At 42.3% G+C, this 27,428-nt stretch overlaps 1 protein-coding gene and 1 long non-coding RNA gene across 2 annotated transcripts in view; one reads left to right on the plus strand and one right to left on the minus strand.

Moving 5' to 3' along the window:
• Positions 1–3,611, plus strand: part of LOC139791316 (uncharacterized) — a 61,635-nt gene extending 58,024 nt beyond the window's left edge. Inside the window, exon 2 of the long non-coding RNA XR_011723875.1 lies at positions 3,494–3,611. This is a non-coding gene — a long non-coding RNA (uncharacterized lncRNA). The remainder of the gene's footprint in view (positions 1–3,493) is intronic.
• CD9 (CD9 molecule) lies at positions 862–21,852 on the minus strand. The gene is made up of 8 exons (XM_071733404.1): positions 21,686–21,852; positions 9,841–9,943; positions 6,892–6,989; positions 5,594–5,668; positions 4,562–4,654; positions 3,908–3,997; positions 1,882–1,965; positions 862–1,206 (listed from the first exon to the last, which is right to left on the minus strand). The coding sequence occupies exons 1-8, from the start codon at positions 21,749–21,751 to the stop codon at positions 1,141–1,143; spliced, it is 675 nt and encodes a 224-aa protein (XP_071589505.1). The 5' UTR covers positions 21,752–21,852; the 3' UTR covers positions 862–1,140.
• Positions 21,853–27,428: the final 5,576 nt, after the last annotated feature.

The following is a 27,428-nucleotide window of genomic DNA, read 5'->3' on the forward strand; positions in this document are numbered from 1 at the left end:
TAATAATGGACATTTGTAGTGCCTGAAGGACAAAGACCTCCTCCTAGGAACAGAACTCAGATACTACAGCAGAACAGTAGATACAGGTATAGCACAACAGCTTGCTGGTAAGGATCCCACCACAAGATATTTTTAAGAAAAAAAAAAAAACAACTTTAAAAAAGCCATTTAGGGTAGAAATACAGAAAAAATTGTTAATTCTTTAGGATAAGAGTTCCACACTAATATCTCTGCTTTCTCCCATATCCATTTTTAAACTGAAACAGGAAAGCCACAGCTCTAGATGATGCTGCAAGCAGCAACTGCAGAACCACACAGTGGCTTTGCATACAACTTCTGTTTTTTCCACTTGGAACCTCCAAATTTGGCACACATGCTATAAAAGCCCTTGAGCTTGCAGTTCTGAAGCTTTGGAGAAACAAAACACAAAGCCAGCCACTGAGAAAAAATCCTGATAACAGACTATGGGAATTTGCCTCATCAAAGGAGCAACAAGGTAGAGTTGTGTCAGCAGACAAGCTGATATCAGAAAGCCCCTCTGGCTGCAGGGTAGAGCCCAGCCTGACACTGCCTGCACATCCCCAGTCACCCATTGCCACCTGCATGAAGATGACAGTAAAAATGTTGCAGCTGCAACATTTCAGAAATATAATCATGAACTGCTTTGGTTCACACATACCAAGAAGCAAAGACAATACCTTCCCTTACATGCTCTGGCAACCATCTTTTCCATTCCTTGGAATTCCCTTCAAATATGGCATTGGCACATCCCCTCAACACTTTAATGTGTTATGCAAGTTCACCTCCATGCTACACATCAAACAGTATAATAAGCAGAGTAGAATCTCTCTACCACAAACATACAATACATCTTACTCTTTATTAAGTATCAAATTGTCTCCAACATAAATTACATCCAAATTACATAGGTTTCCAGAAAGTCAGATATTTTATGTACAATATTTGTCTTGAGTCAGATATACCTTTATCATTTTAACCTAGAACGTAAAAAGCAAACCTACATCAGTACCAAGTAAAGCATTAAAAAGGTAACAAATATATAACTTTTTAGAAATGCTTTCAGAACGCTAAAGTTAATGACGATGATTTTATAGTGCAGCAGTCTTGGGCTTTTAGCTCTTAAACCATTTCTCTGTTTTTGCGGATAGCACAGCAGAGAACCATACTGAATATCATGCCAAAAATCTGTAAAGAAAACACACACACAGACATTAGAAACTGGAGGACCAAAGCAGTTTTTCTATCAACATGGGAACAAGCGTAGCTGCTGTTCCTGGCCCAGATACCACAATAAGATTATTTTGCAGTTTGTGTCCCTCCCCCTCCACCCCCAAATTTCAGTCCATTCTCACCAACCCTCTCCACCCTCAATATTTCAAAATAGATTAGCTATAAAACAGCACCATATCTCTCAAGAAATATTTGATCATTAAGGCATGCTTGCATCCATGTCATTCTTTCCTCCAAAAAAGTAAAACAAGCTAACATGTTTTTTTTTTTTTCATTGCACTGTTATTTCAGTTCTCTGGCAGAGTCTTTTAATTTTTATAAAGGAAAGAACAACAACAATCCTCAAAAGATGACTAAGAAGCAGGATGGTAACATGGCTAATACATCTTTGCCCTATATACACACACACACTACTGATACAACCTTGCAAGTGCTAAAAATGCAAGGAAGCAGATAGTAACCCAAAACAGAAGCAGGGAGGTCCAAGGCACCCCACTCTCCACCCTGCCTCAAGGCCCTGCAGCACACACCCTGGATCTTGCTGGTACTTGTCAGAATGGCAATGGGCCTGCAGACTGCCATGCCAGGTACTGCTCAGAGTTCTGCTCCAAGTTCCCTTTGGAAACTCACCATTATCACAGCAATGCCAAGGCCAACTGCTCCAATCACATTCAGCTTTGAATTGAAGACATCATCAATAGCAGCAGGGCATGACTGGAAAGAAACAGAGTGTTCATTAGTGCTTCATGCATATGAAAAGTTTTTCTGCTTGCTTGTTTGAGTGCAAGTCTGCTGACTGTTGCTACACCTTTGACCAAATCTGGTCAAAGACTCATCTTCTGAAAGGTGCTTTGAACTGTCATTTTCACATCCTTAAACAAGGGCAGGGATGTTCCAACACAAATGTTGAAGACTGGGTTTGAACTTCTCCATCAGGTATCTAACTTCTTAACCATGCCTTGGCTACAGCAGGATTCCCTTTTCAGCCACCTGGAACTGAGCAGGGAGATCAAGACCAATGGTAATTGTACCAGACTTGGCTTGTTAATAATGGCTGTCAGCATTTAAGTTGCTCTATTGCTCCACACTTTTCAAAAGAGTTTTGAGACCACTTGATATTTCCAGTTGCTGCTGTAATTTTGTAGACACCTTATGAGCACATGGTGCATGGGAATGGCACAATTTCTTGACCTGCATGCACTCATGCTAGGCTAAAGGGTAGATTCATAGAGGTGCCAGTCTGAAGGTTCCAGGACAATGAATTACCACTGCAAATAAAGACAGTTCAGTCCTTTCCCCAGAAAAGACTCATGATAGCAAAAAAAAAACAACAACAAAAAAAAGCCAACAAAAAAAAAATCCCCCAAAAAGCCCCACCACCAGAACTTTTTTCACTTGAAACTGTTGAAAATGACTTTTTTCTTAACTGTTCTTTATCCAGTCAAGAAGCAAAGACTGAATCAAGGAATAAAGGGATATACTCACAAGAATTAATCAGTTAAATCAAAGTATCAGTACAGTGTTACCACTTAGAGGCACACAGATCAGCTGCACTGTTATATCCTTTTAGTTTTGCAGTCCATCTACTGTGGGGTTTTTTTTCTACAGTTGGGACTAAGACCATAAACAGGTCACAAGATCAAGTCAACAGGTGAAGATAAAACACACTTGGCAAAATAAAACCAATAAAACTTGCATGCTGCCTCAGCTGCTTACATACAATCTAACACATAGCAGACTGTATGGACAGAAATAAAGATATAGTTTACATAGACTGAAGTGTCATGTGGTCAGATATCTAAAGGCACAAAATCATCCCTGGTAAATGCACAAGTAGTGTGAAAAAAATAATTAATTGAATTCCTGCATCCTGAGAACTGTATTTTCTATAGGAAATCCCACAAAGGCTCTTGGAGCACAAAGCAAGAGCACAAGACAATTTTAAGAAAAACAGGAAAAGGGGTAATTAGGAACTACACAAGATGCCTCTCCTGTATCTGTGGCATACAGGCACCTTTGCAGCAGTATTTCAACATGGGAACCCATTTCATTAGACCCATTTCACAGTGACAAATTCACCTGAACAGTTCTCCAAACCATTAGCCCTCCACCCTCCCTTCCCTTGCTCAAATTTCAAACCTGCTCCCACCCCTCCTTAACCCAAAGGGGAGACAAATGCTTCTGTGCAGCACCTGGAAGGTGTTTTGGTGATGGAAGCAACCGGGAAAACAGAGCTCCCTAGCTTGGGTTTTGGTTGGTTTTTTTTTTTTTTTTTTTTGGTTTGTTTTTTGTTTTTTGTTTGTTTTTTTTTGTTTTGTTTTGTTTTGTTGTTTTTTTTTGGTTTTTTTTTTTTTTTTTTTTTTTTTTTTTTGGTTTTGTTTTGTTTTGTTTTTGTTTTTTTTTAAGTTTTGGCCTTATGTTGTCCATCATGTCAGTGACTTGTGACACATTTCCTGTGCAAGTTCAGATTTCCTGCTGACCCTGCTTGTTCTTCCCACAGTAACAGTACGTTGATTTTCCACAACCAGACTGATTATAGAGATAGGTTGCTAAGTGTGACGTGGCAATTTCCCAGGGACTGTTAGGGTTTATTTAGAAACATGCTTCTCATTCTACTCATGGGGCAGAGTTGTTGGTAAATTAAGTCGTTCTTTACCACTGTTGTAAATGACTCAAGCATGGTCTTCTTTGGACAGGTATCCATGAACTGCTGCTCAAGAGCTCCTGTAAGACCACAGCAGTCTAGCTACAAGAGAAAATAGAAAACCAGGTTAAATAATACTTTTTTTTTCCCCTCTCTATTTGGTAAAAAGGAGAAATAGAATACATTAGGTTTTATTACAGACCTTATGCAAATTTGCTTAAAAATCCTGCCAATTTGACTGCTATAAACTTGACTTTGAAAAGCCTTTATTGCATTTAAGGACAAGAATGTGAAAGGAAAAGCTAGATTTTGTTGAGCACACATGCATGAATTTTGGTGACAGCTTATACTCCTTGCAGATGCACAGGTGAGCTCCTCATAGACATGCTCTAAATAAAAGCCACAAGTCTAAAGTTCCCCAGCTTGCTTCTGAGTTTCAGGAAAAAAAAAAGTGGTTCTATGCATTTCAGAAGTTCAAAGGAACAAAAAAAGCACACTAACTTCACTAATACTATACAAAAATGCCTTCTCTACAAGTCATTACCAATACTCCCTTGGTTCCTTCTGGTTAGTAAGGTACTGGAGTTGTACATGGAACAGGATGACATTGAGAACAGTGTGAACAAGCAGCATTACTGTCTAGTTTAAGCATAACCAGGTACTTACAGCTAACTGGAAGGCTTTCAGGGTCTCTCTGGCAGCTGGTTGAGATCTCTTTCCATAAGTTTCTCTGTAGAAGTCCTTTAGCTCTTCAACAACCTACAAGACAGAAGCTGTGGTTTACTACCATCTTACCTTAATTATGTAAAACTTGTTTCAAGTCAGCCAGTCATTAAAAACACCACAGCCTACAACACCCATCCTTTTGACATGTAGTAACTGAGTGTGGGCACAGAGGGTGGGCAGCATTTCTCACCTGGAACAGGTGAGCCTAAACTGGTACACTCACTTTAAAAGACACACCTAAACAGATAGGATTCAGAGTTTCCCTTCCAAAGCTCTGTGCTTCTAGGTGGAGTGAGCAAACCAAGCTTTGCCTATGGCATGCACAAAACTACTCCCTATTCTTTCCTGTATGCTAGAAATTGCTAGGTCCCCTCTTGTGTAATGCAAGCAGAAAGCAACCCTCATCACCAAAGCACCTTATTTTGGAACAAGACAATCCTGACTGCTCGTGAGGGGACAGCCCAGATAAGTCACGTTTTAAATGCAGAAACACAGGGCCAATAGCTGACCTAGCTATCCAGAAGTGGTAAAGCTTCACTGATGTCCTGCTTTGTTTCAGGGCTCAGCCAGGTACTGCCTGGAGGACATCTCCAGCATGCAACAGCAGCTTGGATTCTCATTTGTAAAATGAGAGACTTAAATTTCATGTATTGTTTTGCTAAAATGCATCTTCTTCCTCCCCCCTCAACTCCCTGGGTAATCAAGATTAGACTAGTGCTGGAATAGCTTTTAGTAGACTGCTAACTTTCTATAAGCACATAGAATCATAGAAAGGTTTGGGATGTCAGGTACCTTCAAAGATCATCCAGTTCCAAGCCCCTGCCATAGGCAGTGACACCTCCCACTAGAGCAAGTTGCTCAAATTTCCATCCAACATGAACTTGGACACTACCCATAACAAGGCACCCACAACTTCTCTGGGCAACCTGTTCCAGCACCCCACCACCCTGCCAACTTTCAAGAGCAACCTACCTTTTCTTTATTTGCAAATCCCCAGATTGCAGCAGCAATTTCAAGGGCAAAAATCACAAAAAGGAAGAGGAAGAACTAGAAAGAAAAAAAAAAGAACACATCATTAATTAAGACCACAACACTACAAAACAGCACATCACAAACCTATACTGCATGCTTGTCCAGTCCCTAGTGTTCAGCCTTGTGGGATCTGTCACTCAACCAGTTTCCAGTGGAAGATCTGAAATGCCAGTAAGACCAGCACCATGCTGCACTGGGTCAGCACTTCTTCCCAGAAGCGTCAGAAAGCCTGGCAGTGTTTTTTAAACAGGAGTCTCCCTTTTTGATCCGGGTTAATTAAAACCAATCATCATTTAACTCGGACTTTGAAGTTGTCCAGGTCACTCAGACACACAACAGCTGACACTAATTCTATTCTCTGCTTTGTCACTTTATTGCTTTAGGAGTCATTGCTTAATACCTCGCTTGTCACCAACTCCCAGAGAGCCAATGGTCACTTCTTTGTAGTGTATTCCATAAGATAGAAATAAAATGTCATCTCTGTGTTTAATTAGCTACCAGGTACAAACCACCACTATCATTTAAAGGCACTTTAAAGAAATATGTTCAGTATTGCAACAAAGGGCCAGAGGGATAATTTTGCAAGAAACATATGAAATTAACTTCTTTAATGACACAGAAGGGGAATTGTTCTTTCACCAGCTACAGTAGTCGTCTTAATAACTAAGCCTTCTGGTTATTTGGATGAGTAGTTCTACAAGTGTACAGATGTGCATGAATCCAGTAAGCTTCACTAGCCCTTCCAGTCTGAAAACAATGAGGTTGCTCTCCAATAATTGGCTTGCAAAGCAGTTGTCAACTAGAAGAGCTCATCCTGTGATTATGAACAGTAGAGGCTTGTTGTCTCAAGGATCAAAAACCACAGTTCTGGCCTCAAAGATTAAAGACCACAGAGCCTTCAGAGTTCAGGAAAAACTCTTTGATAAACAACATTACCCTGATGAACATTTTAGTTCTGTATTCACACATAACCCCAGTTTTGCCCCTTCAATGTTTGGATGTGTCACTAACTCCTCAAGTTATCTTGCATTGAAATACAACATGGACAACTGGATTTAGGGCCAGAAATAGAAACTGTATGTCATTATTTAATATTTTAGTACTATGGAGATACCATGAGTATCAATGTGGTGGATCCAAAACAATCATCATCTGCTGCTCTTTAACTGCACAGAAATATTTTTCATCCCTTCCTCATCAGGCTGCTAGAATTTTAAAACACTACTCTGAATACTTACCAGGCCAAGCATACATTGAGATTCCTGCAATGCACCACAGCATCCCAAGAAACCAACCAGCATCATAAGTGCACCAGCTCCAATCAGGATGTAAACTCCTAGGAGGGGAGAGAGATATGTACACAGGCTTGTTGAGACCACAGCAGCAAGGTATAAAATTACAAATAACATCTGTAGTTTTATCAAGGTTTAAATTTCTTTACTGATGCATTCAAAGAAAAAAAAAGATTTAGTTTTCAAAGTAAACACACCTCAGCTCGTAGCAAAATTCATTGAAAAAGAACACCAACTTATAATAATTAATGTGTATCAATAAGCAGTTTCGCAAGTGTTAGAAAGCGGGAAAGATAAAACCATTCAAATCAAACTGTAAGGCCCAGTTTAAACCTAACTCAGAGACAGAGTAACTTCAGACAGATGGAACTACTGAGCTATCAACACTTGATAATTCTCCTCAAAGCACACTACCTTGAAGAGAACAGATATTAAAAGGCATCATAATCACCTTTATTGTAAGACTTTAAATGCTTTCCATCAGAAAACACCAAATTATTCCAGCAGTCATGGTGATACAAGTCTACACTTCAGCTACCTAACTTGACAGCCTCTCTGACTACAAGAAACTCAGCATTTTCTCCTTTTGCAGAGGCAGATAATTATCTTCAAACCATATCAACCAGCTCAGCCTTTAGACCATTCTGCCCTAAATTTAGGTAGCAAGTGTGTTGGGGTGTAGAAGGCAAACTCTTCTGGGTTAAACGACTTCATCCATGCCCACTCCTCTCCTCCTAAACTTGGGAAGTCCAGCTTAAGAATAACAGCTGCTAGTAGCTGGTGAGAGCAGGAAGGTGTAGCAAGCAAAACCACTTCCCAAGGATGGCAAGAAAGTGTTACTGGGGTGGTGAAACAGGAGACACAGAGTCAGCACAGAGCATCTAGAATTTGCAAGACATTTCTATCAATAAGGACAAAAATACAATTCTGGCCCTCTGAGACCAAATCAATACTATTTACAGAATGCCATACAGAAACATTTGCTAATGATATTTTCTAGATGCAAACCCATAATGTTAGCTGCCAAAATAAACATCTACTTGATTAATCATATATGAGTGATTAAGCCTGACATTTCTTATCAGCAGGAAATTCCAGTACCGATTTAAACCTTAAACTTTCTGTTTTAAAAAAAGAAATCTTTTAAAAAAGATCAGAACCTTTAATTTCAGTTTCTTTTTTGTAATACAGAAAGCTTTTGAGGTAGTCATTCGGTGGAAATTGCCAGATTTTTTCAATTTCCTGTTGGAAACTGCAGTCAGTAACTACTTCCAAAAATTTACATTAAAACATTAATTCTTATTATACTTTTTTAAAAATCAGTTTAACCTAGAGATTTCAAGCAGTCTTCATTGTTTTGCTGCATCCAGCCAGTAGCTTAAGTATCACATCATAAAGTTTTTATGTTGTAGGAGGTTTGAGGAGTTGTTTTGGACAACCCAAAATTAGACTTGTTAAATATTCAACTCAATGGCTAAGTTTAGATCTCCGTTTCCTTTCCAGGCTCCAGTTAAAAGCATCTGGAAATTTGCACAGCAGCAGCAAGAACTCAGGTTGCTACCCTGCCAGGATACCAAGGGTGAAATACAAACCTTCTTGCAGGTAAGTGGTCTGCAAGCCTGTGGCCTCTTCATGATGTCCACAAGCACTGCAATACTCCCAACTATGGGCTCTACCCATCTCTAACCACGCATAAATCCCAGCAGTGCACCCCACAGGCACAGGCTACCCTGGTACTACAAGTCTGAAACACAAGCTGCAGCCACTACCTTGCTTTACAGTCTTTACTAACCCTTCAGACACCAGTTTGGATGTTGTGACAGATTGAGTAGCTCAGCAGAAGATTTACCTTCCTTGACAAGAGGAAGCCTAACCTAACCACACTGTGGATGGCTAACAGGTGATGCCATACAGGACATGGCAAATCCAGGTGCTACAGAGATGTGAAATACTTATGTATAAGGATTGTCCAAATCAAAAGGTGACAGGCATGTATGTAAGAAAGGTAATTAATTGCTTTGGTCATAGCTATTAGATGTCTTCAAGTTCTGCTACTTCATTTCAGAAAGGATTTGAGTACCTACAGTTGTCAACCAAAGAAAGATGTGTTCCACTGCCCAAGTCTAGAAAGGGACTGTGGAGACCAAAATCCTACAGTTAAGATAATGTCTGATTCCATTAGGACATCATAATAGCAAACAAAAATCAGATGTATTTACTCCCTAATAAGCAATCCAGTTGTCCTGCGTTTTGCCTGTGGAAAGCCAAAACTAGGATCCTGTAAATTCCAATGAATAATTCCCATCTGGCCTCAGTAAAGCTATACTGATTAAGTAGTTGCTCATGTAGCCCAAGATACTAGTACATCCTTTCCATTATGTTCAGTATGGACTACAATACATATGGCTTACATACAATCCTTGGAGATGAGGTAATTCAGCTGAGGTTTTTGAGTAGCTTCGGTTGGTCATTTTGGGGGGAAGAAATTAGTTATTGATGTCACCTATGCCTACTCATTTAGTTTAGAGTAAAACTTTGCTGACTCATGTAAGAAGCATCAGGAAGAGACTTCCTCCATGTCCAAGGTGAGTCCCTGGGATTATGAAATGCTTGCCAACAGCACCCGAAGAACTGCAGAGTCTGTACTGGGAAAAAGATGAACTGATACACAGTGCATAAAAAGCCAAGAAACACCCAGTGTGACACTGCTGTTGTCAGCACAAGAGCTCACAACAGAGGCTGGACTGCCCCAGCAGCCAGGGGAAGCTCTTTGCCCAACAAGGCTGTTTAGGATTGTTTTGTCTGTAGCCTTCTAGGAAGACAAAGGTTTCTAAAGCAATCCAGAAACCAGGATGCAAAAGCATGATCCATCACCTGAGCCATCTCCTAGCTTACCTGTGTAAAACGTTGTGTTGTTGGATTCCAGTTCAAAGATGCTTTTGGTCTGTGAATCGAACCGAAGCCATAGTCCAATTGCCAGAACTGCTGTCCCTGCAAGCTGTAAGAACAAGCAAGCCTTGTTAAGTAACACCACCTAATACATTCACTCTCACATTCGTAACAACAGCAGAAATAAACACAGGATACAGCTCTGTTATTTAACAAGGTGGTGACAAAGCACCAGCATGAAAGGATGGGGAGGCCAAAACAAGAACAAACTTTGGTCCTGACAGGAGGCATCTCTGACAGATGCGTTTACATATTAAACTACAATGCCACGTGAGAACAATGCCATTCTTGTTCTTTACTGAAAATACCCGAGGTTTATCGAAGCGCCAAGTGTCAGTATTTCCACTGCCCCTCCACCCATTGTTTTATTCTGGGTGACTGTAATGACGTTGCATGGTTTGGTGATTGTAAATCTTCCCACTGAAGTACAAGTGGACAGCAAGAAAAGATTATCTTGTAATGCCAGCTACATTTTAGTGTGTGAGATCGGTAAGAGTTCATTGTATCGCAGCACAGAATTTAGAAAGAGTGCTCCTTCTTGCAAAACAGGATAAAAACAACCCAATAAATTACTGCACAGGCAGGAAGAGTAAAATAAAGGCTGCTGAAATCCCAACATTGCTATGTGCTCATCTGGAACAATGCCATCAAGTTTTAGATAGTATTTAGTTTTATCATCATCTCTGCCTGCGTGCCTCCAGGTTCCTCTTAACACTGGTGCCTGCATTTGCAGCAAGTCCTATACATAAAATAGGACATAACATCTGGATGAAAAATTTAGCAAAACACATCAGAGAAGTGTTGAAAGAAAGAGGGAACTGCAGTCTTGTCAGGAAAACACTAACAGTTTGCTTTGAACAGACTGAATCCTCCCCAGCTTAAAAAAAACAACAACCTAGGGTGGTGCACGTAAGAAAAAGAAACCAGAACAAACTATAAAGCTGGAGAGTCTGTTTCTCTGCCCTTCCTTCTCTCCTTTGAAGACCATTTAACTATCAAGAAAAGCTCTGCCAAAGTCAGATGAGGTCAGAAATACCACACATGGCAGCAGACATTAAAAATTTAAACTTAAGTCTGAGAAATAAGCTTAGAAATTCTAGAGATTTGGTTAGGCAAAAGCATGCATGAAAAGCAAAAAACCCAAATCCTTATCTTGGATAAGGAGTTCCTTCTCAAAGGGAAGAACATTCTTGAGTCACATCCAAGAAACTGGAAAGTGTTTACCACTGTCAAATTTCAGTGCTAATACGGGTTTGTGTGGGAGTGCCATCCAACTCCCTCAGCCCCACATTCTCCCCTTGGGGGACCTAAGAGCCCTTTCTCCCTGTTATGGGGGTGTTTAAAAGCAGGCACAGCTTGGCTGCCTGTGGCAGTCTTCCCTAACCTCCTAGGCTTGCTCTTCCAAGAAAATCAGGAAGAGCTTTGAAGATTCAGAGAGGCCAAAGATAAGCGACTGGTTCAAGGGGAGGTATATCCCTTCCAGCCTATCAGCAGAAAGCATCCCAAGAGAAGTGCTAAAGGGTTCAGGTATCAGTGAAGAAAAGCAAGAAGCCAGCCGTGCCAGAAAAACCAGCATTTCTTGTATGGCAGGCACCTGACTCCCAAGCCTGCCTCAAAGAGCAGAGTTTCAGCTGGGAAAAAGATGAAGCGATATGAAACACAAAGAGCCAAACCAAAGTTTCCAGACCCATGGAAAAGGCACTTTGCTGGTGTCACAGCTGCATAGGAACAGGCTTACTCACAAAGCGTGCAGCAAGGACCATACTGCTTTCCTTGGTAGGGCTACACTGACAAGAAGTTATGCCCAAGAACCTCAGTAGTACACAGCCTGTGACAACAGCATTATTATTATTTCAATTTATTGCGCTGCAGCAGCACCGCAGGGGAAAGGAGAGGTGCAAGAAGGGGAACTGGGAGAAAGAAAGGTTGCAACTCTACCCGTGCTCACTGCTACAGCATCGCTTCAAAAGGCTTTTGCAATCTCCTCTCACTTCATTTCAAAAGCCGGGAGAAGTTAGTGATGGAAAAAATTCATTTACTGCTTCTAGCCAACAGAAAAGTTGCACAGTTTTTAATAATACTGTTTGAAACTTGCTTCCTTGGGTCATCAAACAGCCTTCAGCTTTTATAGGCATCTAGACCTGGCACATTAGAAGCATACTCCAGCCTCTGCTTGTTTGACTGGCAGCTCATGAATTGCAAAGCCTGAGTGCACCCAGCTATTGGTACCTGCCTATGCCTGTGGTTTGACAATCCCCAGTGGGCAAGTAGAGAGCTCAGGACAGTGCTGCTCATAGAGCAGGGGAGAGCAAAGGTCTGTAAAACTGAAAACCAGAGCTGATATCCCCAGCAGACTTTTAAGGCAAATGTATTCAAATCGTGAAGAAACTCTACGCCATATTATAACCATGTAGATAATTTTACATGTCTAAGCAAAGCACAAGGCTCAGTTAATGAATGATCTCTTTGAGAAACAAACAGGTTGGTTAACATTAAGGAGAGGTGATGTGCTTATTATGGCCTCTCCAAAAAAATACAAGAAACAAAAAAAACCAGGCTTCACTCTGGAAAGTGCAGGGGAAGTATGAAGTACCATGTTTTCTCCTTGGGAGAGCAGCCATCCTGTGAAAAAAGTTATGATCACAACGACACAAGAGACCACTTATGGGATTGCAAAAGTAGTGATAATACTTGGTGCCAGTGAACTGCTCCTTGTCACTACAAAAACTGTAGGATTAAATACAGTGCTAATTATCTCCATGGCAAACTAGAAAAAAACCCAGTTCCTCCTTGCAAGAAAAAGTGACCTTTTGTTTCAGTTTAAGGAAAACAGACTTGTGTTCTCAGTTTGCAGGACTCCTCCTACCCACAATAGCCACTAAACAAAACAAACAAACAAAAAAAGAGGCAGTTTTAAAGCAGAAGGCAAGAAAGTAACTTGAAACTTCAAATTTTCGCTAAAACTATGACACACTGGGGCACCAGAGCTGGACTCTGGGAAAGAGGCAAGCACAGCCCCACGGGCACTCACTGTGCTTGGCAGGAGCTCAGACCAAGCTGGCACACTGGAAGCTGCTCCCCAGTGCCGCGAGAGAAGGTTTTGGCAGCTGTGTTGGGGTGGTTTTGGTAGCTGTGTTTTTCCTCCCCAGGAAAGGGGTGCAAGCCTCCCCACCCAGGCTGCATGGAAGCAGATCCCCTGAAGAGCTGGTTGTTGGGTTTTTAATCCAGGTGTTTTCCCAATCTAACAGACCTGCTTTGTCAGAGCAGCTGAGTAATAAAGGATATCTGTTTGTAAATCTAACGTGGGCTGAAAAAGAAATTTAACAGAAAAAAACCTTAACTCTGTTTTCTTAAATCGAGTCACTTTGTGTGCAAAAACCTACTGAGCTAAGAAAGGAACAGATTTGTGTGCTTATGAAACACGGATGAAATAAAATTCTGTAGTAATAAGCATAGGGAAGGGACCTCTTCTGAGTTTGTTTTTTTTTTTTTACTGATATCCATTCCACATTTTAACGTGAAATGAAAGGAGTACTACTCACTCAGAGTATTAGAAAATGTTGTGGCAGCAGTTCTCCAGTAACAGCATGTCCTGACACAAGTTGGCAACATCCCTTCTCAGGCTAGCTAAGCTTCCTTGTTTTTTTTTTCCCCAACCACTACAAAAAAACCAGCAGCTCTCAGTTCACTTATTCTTGACTTTCCTCTATCCTATAGCTGCAGTAGACATACACTTATCAAGGATAAACATTCCTTGTCATTCTCCTCTACCTTGTCTTTATCAGGTGTTGTTTGTTTTTACTTTTGCATCACATGCAAACACACCTCTGTTGTCTCAAAGGCTCTATTTCTGCATAAATTTTTTCTGCCTGTTTCAACAGCAAAACCCAGCTTTCCTTGGTGTGCCTGCCTTCCTTCCTTAAGTAGCCCTGCATCTTCTCCAGGGAGCTGCCAGGAGAAGACTTCCCACCCATCCAGCCCAAACACTCTGACAAGCACCTCCTCCCAAAGTCAGCCCTTTCATTGCTCCAGTCTTCCCCTTGCAAACTACACAGTTTGGCCTCTGAGCATATCTAATGATGTGTCACAGTATTAATCTTTGACACCCTGCTTTCTTTTAGCTTTCCCTGGATGAGAAACAACTTTTCTATCCCGGAGGTAAAAGCCATAGAGTCCGACGACTTTCTGCCCTCACCGTACTTGGCTAACTCCAACATGAACTTGGAGCACTCAGTGCTGGGCTCTGCTATCAAACAATCTTCCTTGCATTTTTTCCCCCCCCCCCCTTTAACACAAGAGGTTTCACAGATACAGTTTCCTAGCAGAAGCCTTGCACATAAGACACATTAAAAGCTTCAGCTTTTACAACTAGAAACTCCAAGTTTTGTTAACATATCCTATGATACAGCAGTGGGAAGCTGCAAAGTTTATTTTAGGTTTAACCACCATTTTGCAAAGACCATTTTGCTCAGTGCCTTCTCTCCTTGTCACTTTGATCCATCTGGAAAAAGTATAATCCCTAGGAAAGCACCTCCCTTGATGCAGACACCTTACAGCATCTTGCCTTTCCACAGACAGGACTACCTCACAGAGAGCTCAAGGTCCAAGCTGTTATCTGAACTCCTTAGCAGCTGGCAGATAAAGCTTTGGGAAGGTCACATCTTCCCAAGGATCCACCAGGTTCTTACCAGTCCTTTCTCAAATAGAAAAGAAACAACACTACAAGAACTCCTGATACAGATCAAAGCCTGTAAAAAAATCCCTTCTATAGGAAACGACAGGTGAAACGACAGGCTCTGCACATTCAAGCCAAGCCAACATACAACTTCTATCAAATTTGTGATATTTACGTCTAGCAGAAGCTATGTCAATATTTGAAAATACAGTAATCAGACTTAGTGGCTTGATTTGGTGTTGTCAGCTCAGCACTGACTCTATCAAACTACTCTTTTATGATTTTTCTGGAACTTAAGATATGTCAGGCTCTACATGACACCTCCTTATGTGATTTTCACTCAGGGTGTGCCAGAAGTACACTGAAAAACCCCCACTATCTTCCCTTTACCTTATAAACAGGTAAAAACTTCTAGCTAAAAATTTGACTCAAGATCTTCCTCTGCATTAGCAGACAGACAGGCAATTAACTTCATCACCACAGTGCAACACAGTGGATCAGCAAAGCCAGGACCAGATATATAACGCTGCAAAGAACACAGACAAAGAAACTGAAGACATTACAAGCAGTAACGAACTGTCTGTTTCTGTCTTGTTACTTGTTGGGAGTCTATAAATAAAAACTTGTAAACAGTATGTACAGATGAGGCTCAACACCCCTCTCAACTTTTAATTACAGGATTAGTGTTATCTGCAACAGCGCAGGTTTTCAAACTTATGGAAAGAAAGCTTTCCTAACAGATGTGCAGTGAATGCTCGTAGTTACATAAGAAACTGCAGCTATTTCTAAACTCCTTTGAAAAAAAAGAGTAGACTGGAAGGGAAGTATTTTCTTTCTGCTTAAGCTAGTTTCAAGAATGTTGTGGGCTAAGTTAATGTCACAGCATTTATTGCAATAAAATGGTGCTCCAGTACAGTAGGAGCAGCATTATAGAATTCCTGAACTACTGCCAAGACTAGTACCCATTTCATACAAGCTCCTATTCAGAAGCCAGCCTACTATATTTGCAATTTAAATTGCAAATAGGAGGTAGGATTGCTAGAACTCTAAGTAGAAGTGGTTTCACATCAGGTTTCTCAAGGCAACACACCCCCAACTCCTCTCCTGACATGACAGTGCTCAGAGTTAAAACACACTCAGCTGAGCTCTGGCAGCATTTTGATTCATACACTGCAGACAGCAACTGAATCAATTGATTACAGAAACCAAAACTACTAATTTCTGCTCCTTCTGTGTGTGTGCATATATACATACAGAGACAGGCTTATTTCCCTGCCCATCCTTCAAGTCCTCTTCTCTGCCCAAGCAGGGAAGACCCCTTGGAGAAGACGGACCACTGAATTATTGGCTGTTCCTGGAGCAGCAGATGAGATTATGGATCAGAACAAAGTTACAGGTATCTTCAAGTTACAGAAACAAAAGAGCCCTGCAGGCCTAATCTTACTTTAGCAGGCACTCCCATGGACAAATGAATTTGTTTATCCAACAGAAAATGCTCTGAAGAGTGGAGAGCCAGAACAAGACGGTACAATGGAAAGAAGCATGAAAATAATTGCTCAGAGACTCATTGTGAACTCTGACCGTATGCTACAGCACTTCTTTGCCTAAGATACATTATGATTATGAGATGTCTTTGTATTCCACAGAATTCACAAGAGAAAAAAAAAAAAAAGGTGCCATTTAAGCTTAATGATGCAAGCCCTTGCTTTGTTTAGCAAGAGAAAGCCAGTGGGAGAACAGGCAGGCACACGTTCCGTATTCACGGCTACACCAGGCACTTGCCTGATGTGCACCGAGCTGCTCAGAGCAGCCAACAGTTTTAATAGGAAAAGACTTTGTCACCAGGGCCAACAAGCCTGAGCAAAGCCAGTGAGCTATGGCAGCTCAGCTACAGGCAGTCACTCATTACACAACTCAAGGTAGTCAAGCGTGTGCATGCACCCAGGTTGTTCAGAACCAGCTTAGGTTTAAGGCACATTATGTGATGCTTCCACTGACCTCTTGCCAAGCTCGAGTCAGCGTGGTAGAAAAGTTATATTGCATCTATATCAGCCTCAACACCTCCCTCACTAACCCCCAAAAAGATCACAGCTTCTGTTACAGCCACTCCAAAAATGCCAGAGGCAGTAACCTTAACACAGAAGAGTTGCAGGCAAAGGAAGGTGGGAATACACCAGCCCTACCTCCACAGCAGTGCAGAAAATGGTGTTTGCAGTGATACCTGGACTGAAGGAGACTGGATCACCCAACTTACTCAAGTGCAACAGTAAAAAAACCATTCCCTACAAGTTCAACAGATGTGTACCATGCTTAAACAAGACTTAATCATCAAGCCAAACATTTCTAACAACCATTCACAAGCCCCCATACCCATCACTCAAGGTCACAAGCATGTTTTAACTAAAGCTCTGAGTCCCACAAGTTTTGGAGGACATTATGCTAGTGATATGCCCGGTCTGTTCTTACCAACTGGAGAAAAAACATCAGACCAGTTTCCCTCAATGTAGCACAGCATCCTACGAGGGGACTCCTAAGGACAGGTATCAGAACAGGACAGACAGTAGCATTTCCCAGAAGTAACCTCCCACTTTAGGCCTCCTAAATGCTTCAGGTTCTATTAGGAACCCTTTGAACAGCATATGCCACAATATCTGCTGGAGAAAATGCATCACCCCATTGTGCACGTGGCCATCTTTTCCAAAACTTCATCTTGTCAGACTGAATACTCCTCAGCTCTTGCTCACCGACTCTTTCCATACAGTCAGGCCCTACCATTTTGCTCACTATGATACTACAGACCCGTAACATGTTTTTCCCATGTTTGAGGCTGACAAATCTCAATTCACACCGAATTCCTGATAGCAGAAAGACTCTTTCCTTTCCCAAACAATACCAAGCTCCATTATATTCCTCTTAAGGTAGAGAAAGCAGAACACTAGTACTCTATCGGTCTGTGCATCTTTCAGTTTCTCCAGGTCCTTCACTTCTGAATATGGCTCTCACCTGCTCCTGTTGAACACTCTACCTAATATTTTCATGAAGCTACCACAGACCCTTTTCTGCTAATATTTCATCCCTCTAGCAGCAGATGTTTCTGGGCCAACTAGTTCTTAATTCAGGGCTGCTTCCTGCTCCTGCCTTTCACACATAACTCGATGCCTACCTTTGCCAAGTGTCACACTATGTCATGTAACCTGCTATGTCAGCACACACCCATCTCTCCAAACAGGGGATGCTACTCAAGCACTGAAGGAATATCTCACATGCTTTTCCAGATCAGATAGGACCTGACTGACCACTACAGTTTGCTCCTCCATGCCATGTCTGCTGGTTTTCTCTACTTCTGGAGAGGTCCACCTCACCTCAGCCCTGTCTCCACTCAGTCAGTAATTTCATTCTTGCCATGATGCTTAACTTCCCTAAGAGCCTTGAAATTTTCAGGAGACACTGAACAAGCGAGCCTGCACTGCTCAACAATCTCTCTCCCTCTCTCTCTCTCCAGGATTCAGGCTTCTTAAGGCTTCAAAGTTAACAGCTTCATGAAGTTCCCCTTACAGTAGCCATTCTCTCTTCCCTAGTATCACATCTCCATGCTTACATCAGCTTACATCTCGTGCTTAGATCAATTTAAAGCAACTTCTCCTCTCCCTGTTCCAGAGGCACCACATGTGCCACCCTACATAACCTAGAATAACACTGAGCAAAAACCCCAGTTTCAAAGTCACTGCAAAGTCCAGCCCTCTGACACAGAGGTAGGTAGTGAGCAGGAGGTTTTACCTAATCACAATGCATTAACTGAATTAACTGTTCTGTGACTCTGGCAAGTTGTTAATCAGCACTTGTCACCGTTTCACCATCTTTTCATTCAGAGGTCATTTCATGTCTGAGAGGGATTCAAGAGTCAAAGACTGGTTGTGTCAGAGGACTTAAGGTCTAAGGGACCTAAGGTCTTCCCCAACCACTCCCAGTAAGGTAAAGTCCCACAGAAGATCACTACTAACACACTTTTACACCTGGACGGATTATTGCCTGTAAGAATTCCCTGGGAAGCTCCCTGGGCCTAACGTGTCTGAAGGATGTGTTAGGAGGAACTGCTTTTGCAAATTATGTGTAAAGCTTTCTTCTGGCTAGTCTTACATTTTTGAATTTGACCTGCCAGCATTTATGAGCTTTTATCTCCTTTCTTTGGACACAGCTTCAACTTGGAGAGTTTGGGTTTTTTTTTCTTTTTCTTTTCATAGCCTCCTATACCCATTTGTTCTGCTCTTTCTGCTCCCTCTTGCTTTCAAGTCTATGATGGAAACAAATACATCACCTAACATACAATCTAAAAATAGTGGGGTTGCTGCAGACCATTTAAATTCCTCACTCATCCTTCTGAGGTAACTTACTTTTTTTTTTTTAAGGTGAGTATTATCTAAAACTTGGTCACAGCTTTATGGGACTTTTTAGCTTCTCTTGCTTCATGAGAAGGACATCACTGTCACCATTCCCAAGTTCAACTTGGGCAACAGGACATGCAGACTACCCAGAAGCAAGAAAAGCCTTGCTCCTCTTCTGGGGGAGTTGCCAAGGCCAAGAGCTAGTCACTGATTGTGCCTGCAAGTTTAAGATTAGAACTGCTCTCAGGCACATTTTTGCTCAATTTACTCCTATTATTTAATGGCCTTTTCACAGCTCTGATTCCATAAGAAACATTAGACCTTCCTTCTTAACAAAGTTGTTCCTGTCCTCTAGTGCTGCCTGCTCTAAGACACCTTCTCTTTACACTGTTTGACGCCTAATAGCCCAAAGTAGCCCAAGGGACTTCTACTACCCCAAGAGATTTCCACCTTATTTCTCCCACAAAAGACATGAGGTTCATTAACACCATACCTGAATACATGTAGCACTGTGAGTCAACGACTACTCCAACCAGTCCTGTCTATATCCCAGCTGCTTGCATTACTGCCTCTTGGGGCTTCCAGTGACTTGTAGGTACACCCCAAGAAGCAGCAGCTTTCACCTCACTGTAAATCTCTCTCTTTCTCTCCCTTTTTCTCACATCCTAGCTGGGTTTAAGCAAACACAGCCATCCCCTGGGAAAGGGCATTTAAAGAGCTGCATCCTCATGGATTCTCTGGGCAGCAGCACCAGCCTAAGTGTGGCACAGCTCCCTTGCCCACCACTATTTTCTCCATGCTGTTAACAGGTCGAGCCTGCATTTGTGCTTTCCAGGCACACAACAGTGCAAGTAAAGTTTTTCAGCTTTATTACCATGAAACCTTCCAAGTTAACAGATACCTCCTGAGCTAAAGGAGGAGGCACTCCCCGTTCTCAGCCCTGGGCCCTAGAGAGCAAAATGCTTAAAATGTCTTTGAGGCAGTGCTTTGCCACAACAACCATTCACGCACTATAAAATAGTGAGAGGAAAATCTGTAGCTTTAAAAATGCTAAAAAAGCAAACCATAAATATTTCCTCGTGTCCCGACAAGAGCTTTAGCACTCTACTGACTCAGAGCTTTCATCCTGTGCATTGGCCAGGCTTCTCACCAGCTATAACCCTCCAAATATTACCCCCTCTCCTGACCCTCCTGGCAAGTCACAGGTGACAATAATGTGCTTTCTCGTGCTCTTACAATCTTCCTCTACACAAGCTCAATCAACTGCCGTCCAGTTCTACTTTTTTGCTTTGCTGAAACCCATTTTTAAGTTGAGAAGTACTTTATCCATTAACACAGCATCTTCCTGTCATGCCACGCACATGACATATCATGACTCCAGACGCAGTTCCTTTACACAGCTCCAACTTCATTTTTCTCCACATCAGAGCATGAAAAGGAGCCACACATTCATTTCTCCACTATAGCAAAGAACCAAGAGAAAACTATTTTTTTTTTTTTTCAGCTTCACACCTATACATCAGGCACACTTGTTGGACGTTGCACTGTGTTCCCTGGGTACTTTTCCATAAGGCAGAAGATGCTGAATTCCTATGTCCACACCCTGAGTGCTTAAGAAGCAGCCATAACCCCTGGGTTAAGCCACCCTTTCTGACGCTGCCTGGCAAACGAGATAGCTGTGCCACAAACTGCAACGGAGATACGATTTCCACTTGTTGATGGTGTGCTCCGACAGATTAAACTATTTTAGGATTTTCCTTACAAGATACTGCCTAGAAGATCTGAGGCAGAAACCACAGCTTCAGTCGAAGCTCAAACCAAAATAAATTCACATACACGACGATTGCTACCACAAACTGTTAAGTCGAAAGGAATCGGCTTCACCAAACCCCGCTACCAAGAAGCACCATCCGGCATTCCTGGGCGAGCACCACGCGTATCGCTGGGAGGGTTTTTTTGGGGGGGAATGCTCCTTTCCTTCTCAAGTTAACAGGCAGCATACACCGTCTAGTTTAATACAGTGCTCCCAAAAAAACCGCAAATCAGCCAAACAAAAAGAGGTGAGGCAGGTATGTAACTTATTCAGGCACCTCTTGCCAAGTACACTGCACGCAGCAGCGCATTCAGCGCCTCGCCAGGTAAGCGGGGTCCTCTCTTCCTCGGGGGGCATCTGGGGAGAGCCCGCCCAGGCCAGACGGCTCCGGGCCCCGCGGGGGAAGAGGCACTCGCCCGGTGCCCGCCCGTGGGGAGTGCCGGGGAGCCCCGCCCGGCCCCGGGGTAGGGGAAGAAGGGAAGAAGGGAAGGGAAATGGGAAGCAACGCGGAGAGACCGGCGCCCCTACCCTGCACAGGTAGGGCGGCCGGCACGGGTAAGGTTGGGGAAAGCCCCGCAGCGTGAGGCCGGGGAAGTAGGGCCGGGCACCCACTCCTTTCCTCCTGAGAATAAGGGCGAGTGTGTGGGAAAAAAAATTAAAACCGGAAAAAAAAAATCTTCAAACAACAGACAACAACATAAAAAAACCCCAACAAATACAGCCACCACTCCCGGCACTTTTCCCCTCCCCACACTCTTGCCGTGGGCTCCCTGCCGGGCAGCGCCGTCGGGAAGCGCCGAGGAAAGGGAGCAAGTGCGGGTGCCAAGGGGGGGGGGGGGGGGGGGGGAGGAGGGGGGAAGCTCCGGCGCTCTCCGAGCATCGCAGTTGGGGCTCTCCCGGAGCCAAAGGCGCGTCCCTCACCCAGAAAATGAAGTTGAAGCCGAAGAGCAGGTACTTGATACACTTGGTGCCTCCTTTGACGGGCATGGCGGCGGCGGGGGCGCAGCGGTACAGACAGTCGCGGCGAGGACACCTCCGCCCGGCACCACTCCTTAAATCCGACTCTCCCCGGGTCTCTGCTCGGCTTCCCCCTCCCTGCGGCTGCCCGGCCCCCTCCCGCCCCCGGACCGCCCGCCCGCCCGCCCAATGACCTCCTCCCGTCACCACCCCGCACCTGCCACCGCCCCGCCCCGCCCCGGGAGGTGCCCCGTCCCCGGGCCTGCGCCCGTTCGGGGCGGGAGGGATTTTCCACACGAGGTGTGTAGTGGGCATGGGTAGGGATGCAGCGTCTGCGTTCCCATCCGCCTTTTTCCGGGAAAGTGAAATGTCCAAGGAAATGGATAGGTTGCAATTGCGTGCGGCGCGGCCAGTGCTTTGCCTGCTCTTGTGTGGAGATTTAGTTTTGACTTAAATATACCAGTCTAACTTAAATAGGTGTTTTCCCGTACAAGAGGAACTTAACGGCATACTTTTACTGCTTTCATCTTTCCAGTGTGTCTGTACAAAGTTATAAGCGTGCAATTTAGAAAAATCAGGTGGGATAGGTTTCAGCCTGCAACTGATCCACAGTAACTGGTTGCACACATGCCCTTAGGTCAACCCTTTTGTGAGACAAAACATGTTAAATTTCAGCAAAGAATTTCCCTTTGATTTTAATGGGAAGTTCAGCACTCAACTTCAGAGCGTGTTAGCTCAGAAATGAAAACTGAGGGCTAGAACTTTAGCTTGCCTTTGATATAGTGTGACTAGAGAAATTCAGCGGTTATCAAGAGTCAAGAACAGAAAGAACAGAAAAGGCTTACTGAAATCAAAATAAAAAACATGTTGGAGTTATTGTTGCCAAAATAAATTGCAAGATAGAGCACATTCCAGAGCTACTATAGTGGAGGAAACACCGAATCGGGCAGCTGTTTCCCAGAGCAGGTTGCAGAACAGTAATACATTTCCATTAGAAAGCAAGGGCAGAAAAATAACAAGCTAGGAAAGATAACAAAGACAGTTGTGAGTGCACCAGCAAAGTTGAACTGTGAGGTCTCTGCTGCTGCTGGTGCTGCTGCACCATGGGTTGAAATGGAAAAGGAGGGTTTGGGAAGCTTGGCCGGCTGCTGCATTGCTTTGCGTGAGTGGTGCCGGGCAGTAGCTGAGCCTTGAAGTGGCCTGATGGTCAGGTGGTGAACGTGGAGGAGTGGGGAGCCTTGGCATGTTAAATGGTGCCATCAGAAGTTTTCTGCTCCTCTTGGTTTGGTTTCTGCAAACGGACTGGAAGTAGACAAGCTTGACTCTGTAGAGAAGGGTGAGCTGGACTTAGCTTGAAGCAAACTCTACCTTGAGTACCGACTCTACCATTTTGGTTTGTTTTATAAGTCAGTAAAGAAAACTGGAGGGATGGAGGCTGGCCAAAACAATACAGATCCAGAATGTCTGAAATAAGCAAATACATGTGACTGAACTCTTGTGATAACTGTGAACTGAGAAAGTGAAAGTACTGTGTCTCACTCTTGAGCTGGGACTGATTTTCCAGCTGCGGTTTTGGGTTTGTTTTTTAACTCTGTCATTAAGAATTTATTTGTGCCTGTTAGTTAATATCAGTAATATGATTTTACTTAACTTTCTAAAGAATCAAAGAAAAAATTTGGATACCCCTTTTCCCACCCTCATATTATTTTTTCATGTATACAGTGTGTCAAAACAACTCCCAATAAAATTCATGAGCAGTAGCCTTTTAATAAGAGACAAGAAATGGACTTGCTGGATCAAAACCTCTTTTGACTTTGTACTTACTTAAAACAAACCTCCATTTATCCCCATTAATTTATGAAGTGAAGTCCATTTGTGCATTTTTCATATTCTCAAGAACATGGAATGAAAGTAGTTAGATTTTGTGCTTATGTGGCTTTCTTTCATTTCCATATGAGGGGTCCAGAGAGGATATTTGTATTTTGGTCTTCAAGAACATAATGTTCTGGTAGATGCATCTCTCTGAACATACCTGAACTTCTCTGACTATTGGGATGGAATAGATAGTGGTCTACTGAATTTCTGCCTAATATAAAGCACTAATGGAAATTTATTACCCTTGTAGAAGTACTTCAGAATAATTTATTATTTTAAAACGTTGTATTTATGTAGGTTAATAAGCCAAAATGTTTTGCATTAAATATTTATTATCTTCACTTAAAATTGTACCGGATGGATGAAGTGTGATTTTGTCCTACTGCAACAGAAAAGAGGAAACTCAGGATATTGCTGATAACAAGAAATATGAGTTTGCCAGAATCCTCTTTGAATTACCTTTCCAACCATCCAGACATGACACTTAGTTTTCATATACAGATAACCTGGATTATTGTATCCTATTTTAATGTGAAACTAACTGTCTTGTTCGAGTCTGTAGTGAGGAGGAGAAGTGTTTGCTTCTCACCTGAAAGGATTTTCCGGACAGATTGTACTATCCTGTACTATCCAAAGGGATCTTGATCCTTTGATTAATATAGCAAGGCAAAGGAGAGAGGGGTTTCTCTCCTAACTGTGTTAGAGGATGGTGAGAACCACTGCTAAGTGCTTCAGAAGCACTGATGTTCACAGCCTCCTTGAACCATTTTCCCCATGTTTCTACCTTTACAGATATGTGGAAGGACTACTGTCAACTAGCTGGATGCCTTTAGCCTTTTTTACATAAACAGTTTCAGGTCTTTTAATTTGTTTCCTTCAGCTCCCCTTAAATAGCCAGGCAGAAATCATTCGAACCACAGAGAGGCAAAGTACAAAGCTTTCCACAGTGAAGGACGGGGATTAACAGAGTTTCTTGAGAAGTGCGGATTAGAGAGGAAAATAATAATAACAGTTCTCTTCTTTGTAGAGAAATAACATCTCTGACTGTACAAGCCAGCCAAAAAAAAAAAAAAAAAAAAAAAAAAAGAAAGAAGAAAAAAATTTTTTTTTTTTTTTCTTTTTAGCTTCAGTGATGTTTTTTTATGGTGTAAAAGTAGTGACTCTGGTACACTGTGTGTTGGGCTGTATGTGGCCATTTGGTGACTGAGAGGGCTGTAGAACCACCCCACTGAGAGTTTAGGATGACCCAGATGACACCAGTGACGGGCCTTTTGCTTTTAGTTTCCTCTCAAAAATCCATCCCTGAAGTGATCTGTGAAGCTTCAGGTTAAGTGCCTTACTTCTTCTGGCCTAATATTTTCAACCAAATTTTAGAGTGAGTTACTTTTGTTCTTTTAAATGCAGCAATAATTTGGGATGGCGTGATATACAGCAGAGAATCATGTATCTATGTGGGTCCTTCTGGCTTTTGCATCTGGGGCTGCAAGGGAGAGGCTGGTCTTGGAGGTGGAGAGTCAAGGTTTTCATACCATTGCAAAAATGACTCATAGGATCAGTCATGCTGATAATACTATGTCAAAGGCACTGGCCTTTTTCCACTGCTGGAGGAAAAGTGTTTGGTGTTTGGTATCCATAGGAGATACATTCTGGAAGACCTCATGCTGTGAGTAAATTCAGGCATCCTGGAAATTTGTCTGCTCTCTGCCACAAGAAGGCTTTGAAGAATCCATAAGCCCTGTGGGATTTCACTAGAAATTAGGTCTTCCTCAGTAACTGGAAATGTAGCTGGAAGTAAAGACCTGAAGGCAGACCTCTTAATTTTCAATGTTTTCAATTCACTTTTTTGACTGAGATTTGAAGTTTAGAAGAGATTTAGACACATCCTTGCAAATGTTTGGCATAAGACCTTTGTGTACAATACATTAGTAGCGATAATGTCAGGATAGCAACAGGAAAATCTCAATATCAACTTCAGAATTCTTATGAAATTGTTTTGTAATTAGTTTTTGTTTTCAAACGTGGAGATAAAAGGCATGGGCTAAAAAGCAAAAATATTTTGTTCTTAGTTGTTTCAATTTAATTTTTTAGTCAAAGTATAAACATCAGTTCCAAATAACTTGGACTCTCTCCTGGTACTACTGGTCATGAAAGTAGGTCATTTTAGGAAGAGAGGGTGTGTAAAATGTCATTGTTTGCTTAGATAAACACACCTGCTTTTTTAATTGTCATGGAATACAAAAAATAATGTCGATGCCCCTTAATTTTCCATAGAAGCAGCTTGACAGCATTGCATTTGTAGCCCAGAGTTCAGCTCTTTTTCAAGTGAAATTATCATTTAAGACCCCTCATGCTGAAGATAGTAGTACTTGTGTCTGGCTTTTAGTATGCAACCAGTCTGTGTCTGTAGGATGGGAGCCCAAAGCTTTAATAAACAGTAAGCTGCTGGTAGTGACAAATCCTGTGACTTTGAAGGGTTGCAAAATGCCTTTTTGGAAATCATGACTGTACCACGTATGCTGCTGGAAGTGTGATTCATCTAACTACTGCTATTTTGATGTCTGTCTGTGGCAGACCTCTCGGTGTAGCTGAAGTTATTTTAAGACCAGAGGACAGAAACTGGCCCGTGGGCTGCAGCTGCTATCAAGGTGCTTGCATTTAGGTCGTGTTCCTGAGAGCAGAGACCCACAGGGTGCTACATCTGCCTTGGGTGTAGCACCATAGTGTGTGTAGTGACCTAGAGCCAACCCTTCTACGTGTCAGATTGCAAATCAGGCCACTGGAGGTCATCTAGGGCTTTTGTGGAATGAACTGGGAAAAAAAAAATCGTGGCTTTGTAAGGGCATGAGAGAGAAAAACAAGTAGCATCAGAAAAGGGTGAAATGGCTCAAGGACTGTTTCTCATAGCCAAGAAAACAGAGGCCATGGTGTGTTTTCTTATTATTCTGATGGGCACATGCCAATGTCCACCAAAGGTATGATTTTAAATCATACTCCTTGTCTGAAAGTCAAACAAGTTGTTATTTAGATTAAGTTAGATCGTTGCTCTGAAAAGAAAAACTTCCCCTGGTGTAAGTGGGTGGCATAAACTAGTGATATCCACTCTTTTGCATTTTTATTTTCTACTTCATGCTGAATGGTCCCTATTTTTCATCTGTATGTTCAGTGGAAGGAATCATATACATGCAAGTTTTAAAATATCCAATATTTCTTCCAAGTGTTGCTGCCCTAGGACTACTCTGTAGCAATTTTACACTGCTGGAGTGGTGAGAAACTACATGTATATGTTTAGTAGTATTTCAGTAAAATTGTGAATACTACTCTATGTATCAGGCACTAGGGTGTATCTCAACAGACTGTTAGCAGAAGGAATCAGAATATGGTTTACTCAGTGCTGTACAGGGGACCCAGTGACATGATTACTCAGACTAGTGGTTGACTAAGAGCTAACAGCTGCCTGTATTTAATAGTATATTTGGAGGCTTTATTTTTTTTTCCCCTTTCAAAATACAGTGATTAAATAGAACAGAATAGCACAGAGTAGAATATTTCAGTTGGAAGGGACATGCAATGATCCAACTGCCTGACCACTTCAGGGATGACCAAAAGTTAAAGCATGCGGTTCAGAGAATTGTCCACATGCCTCTTCAACATGGTTACTAGCTGGGGTCCCAATTCTGGAAATATTTCTCTTCTTCTTTCTATTCCCATGAGGAGCTCCATAGTCTTTCATAGGTCTCTTCATGATAGTCAACAAGTTCACTGTATCTGCTTGGCTTGAGCTGCACTGTTGGCTACATTTTTTTGACCAAGCTGAGAAAATTGAGGGGATGTG

Source organism: Heliangelus exortis, chromosome 1 (assembly GCF_036169615.1).
Source record: "Heliangelus exortis chromosome 1, bHelExo1.hap1, whole genome shotgun sequence".
In the NCBI taxonomy this organism is placed as follows: domain Eukaryota; kingdom Metazoa; phylum Chordata; class Aves; order Apodiformes; family Trochilidae; genus Heliangelus; species Heliangelus exortis.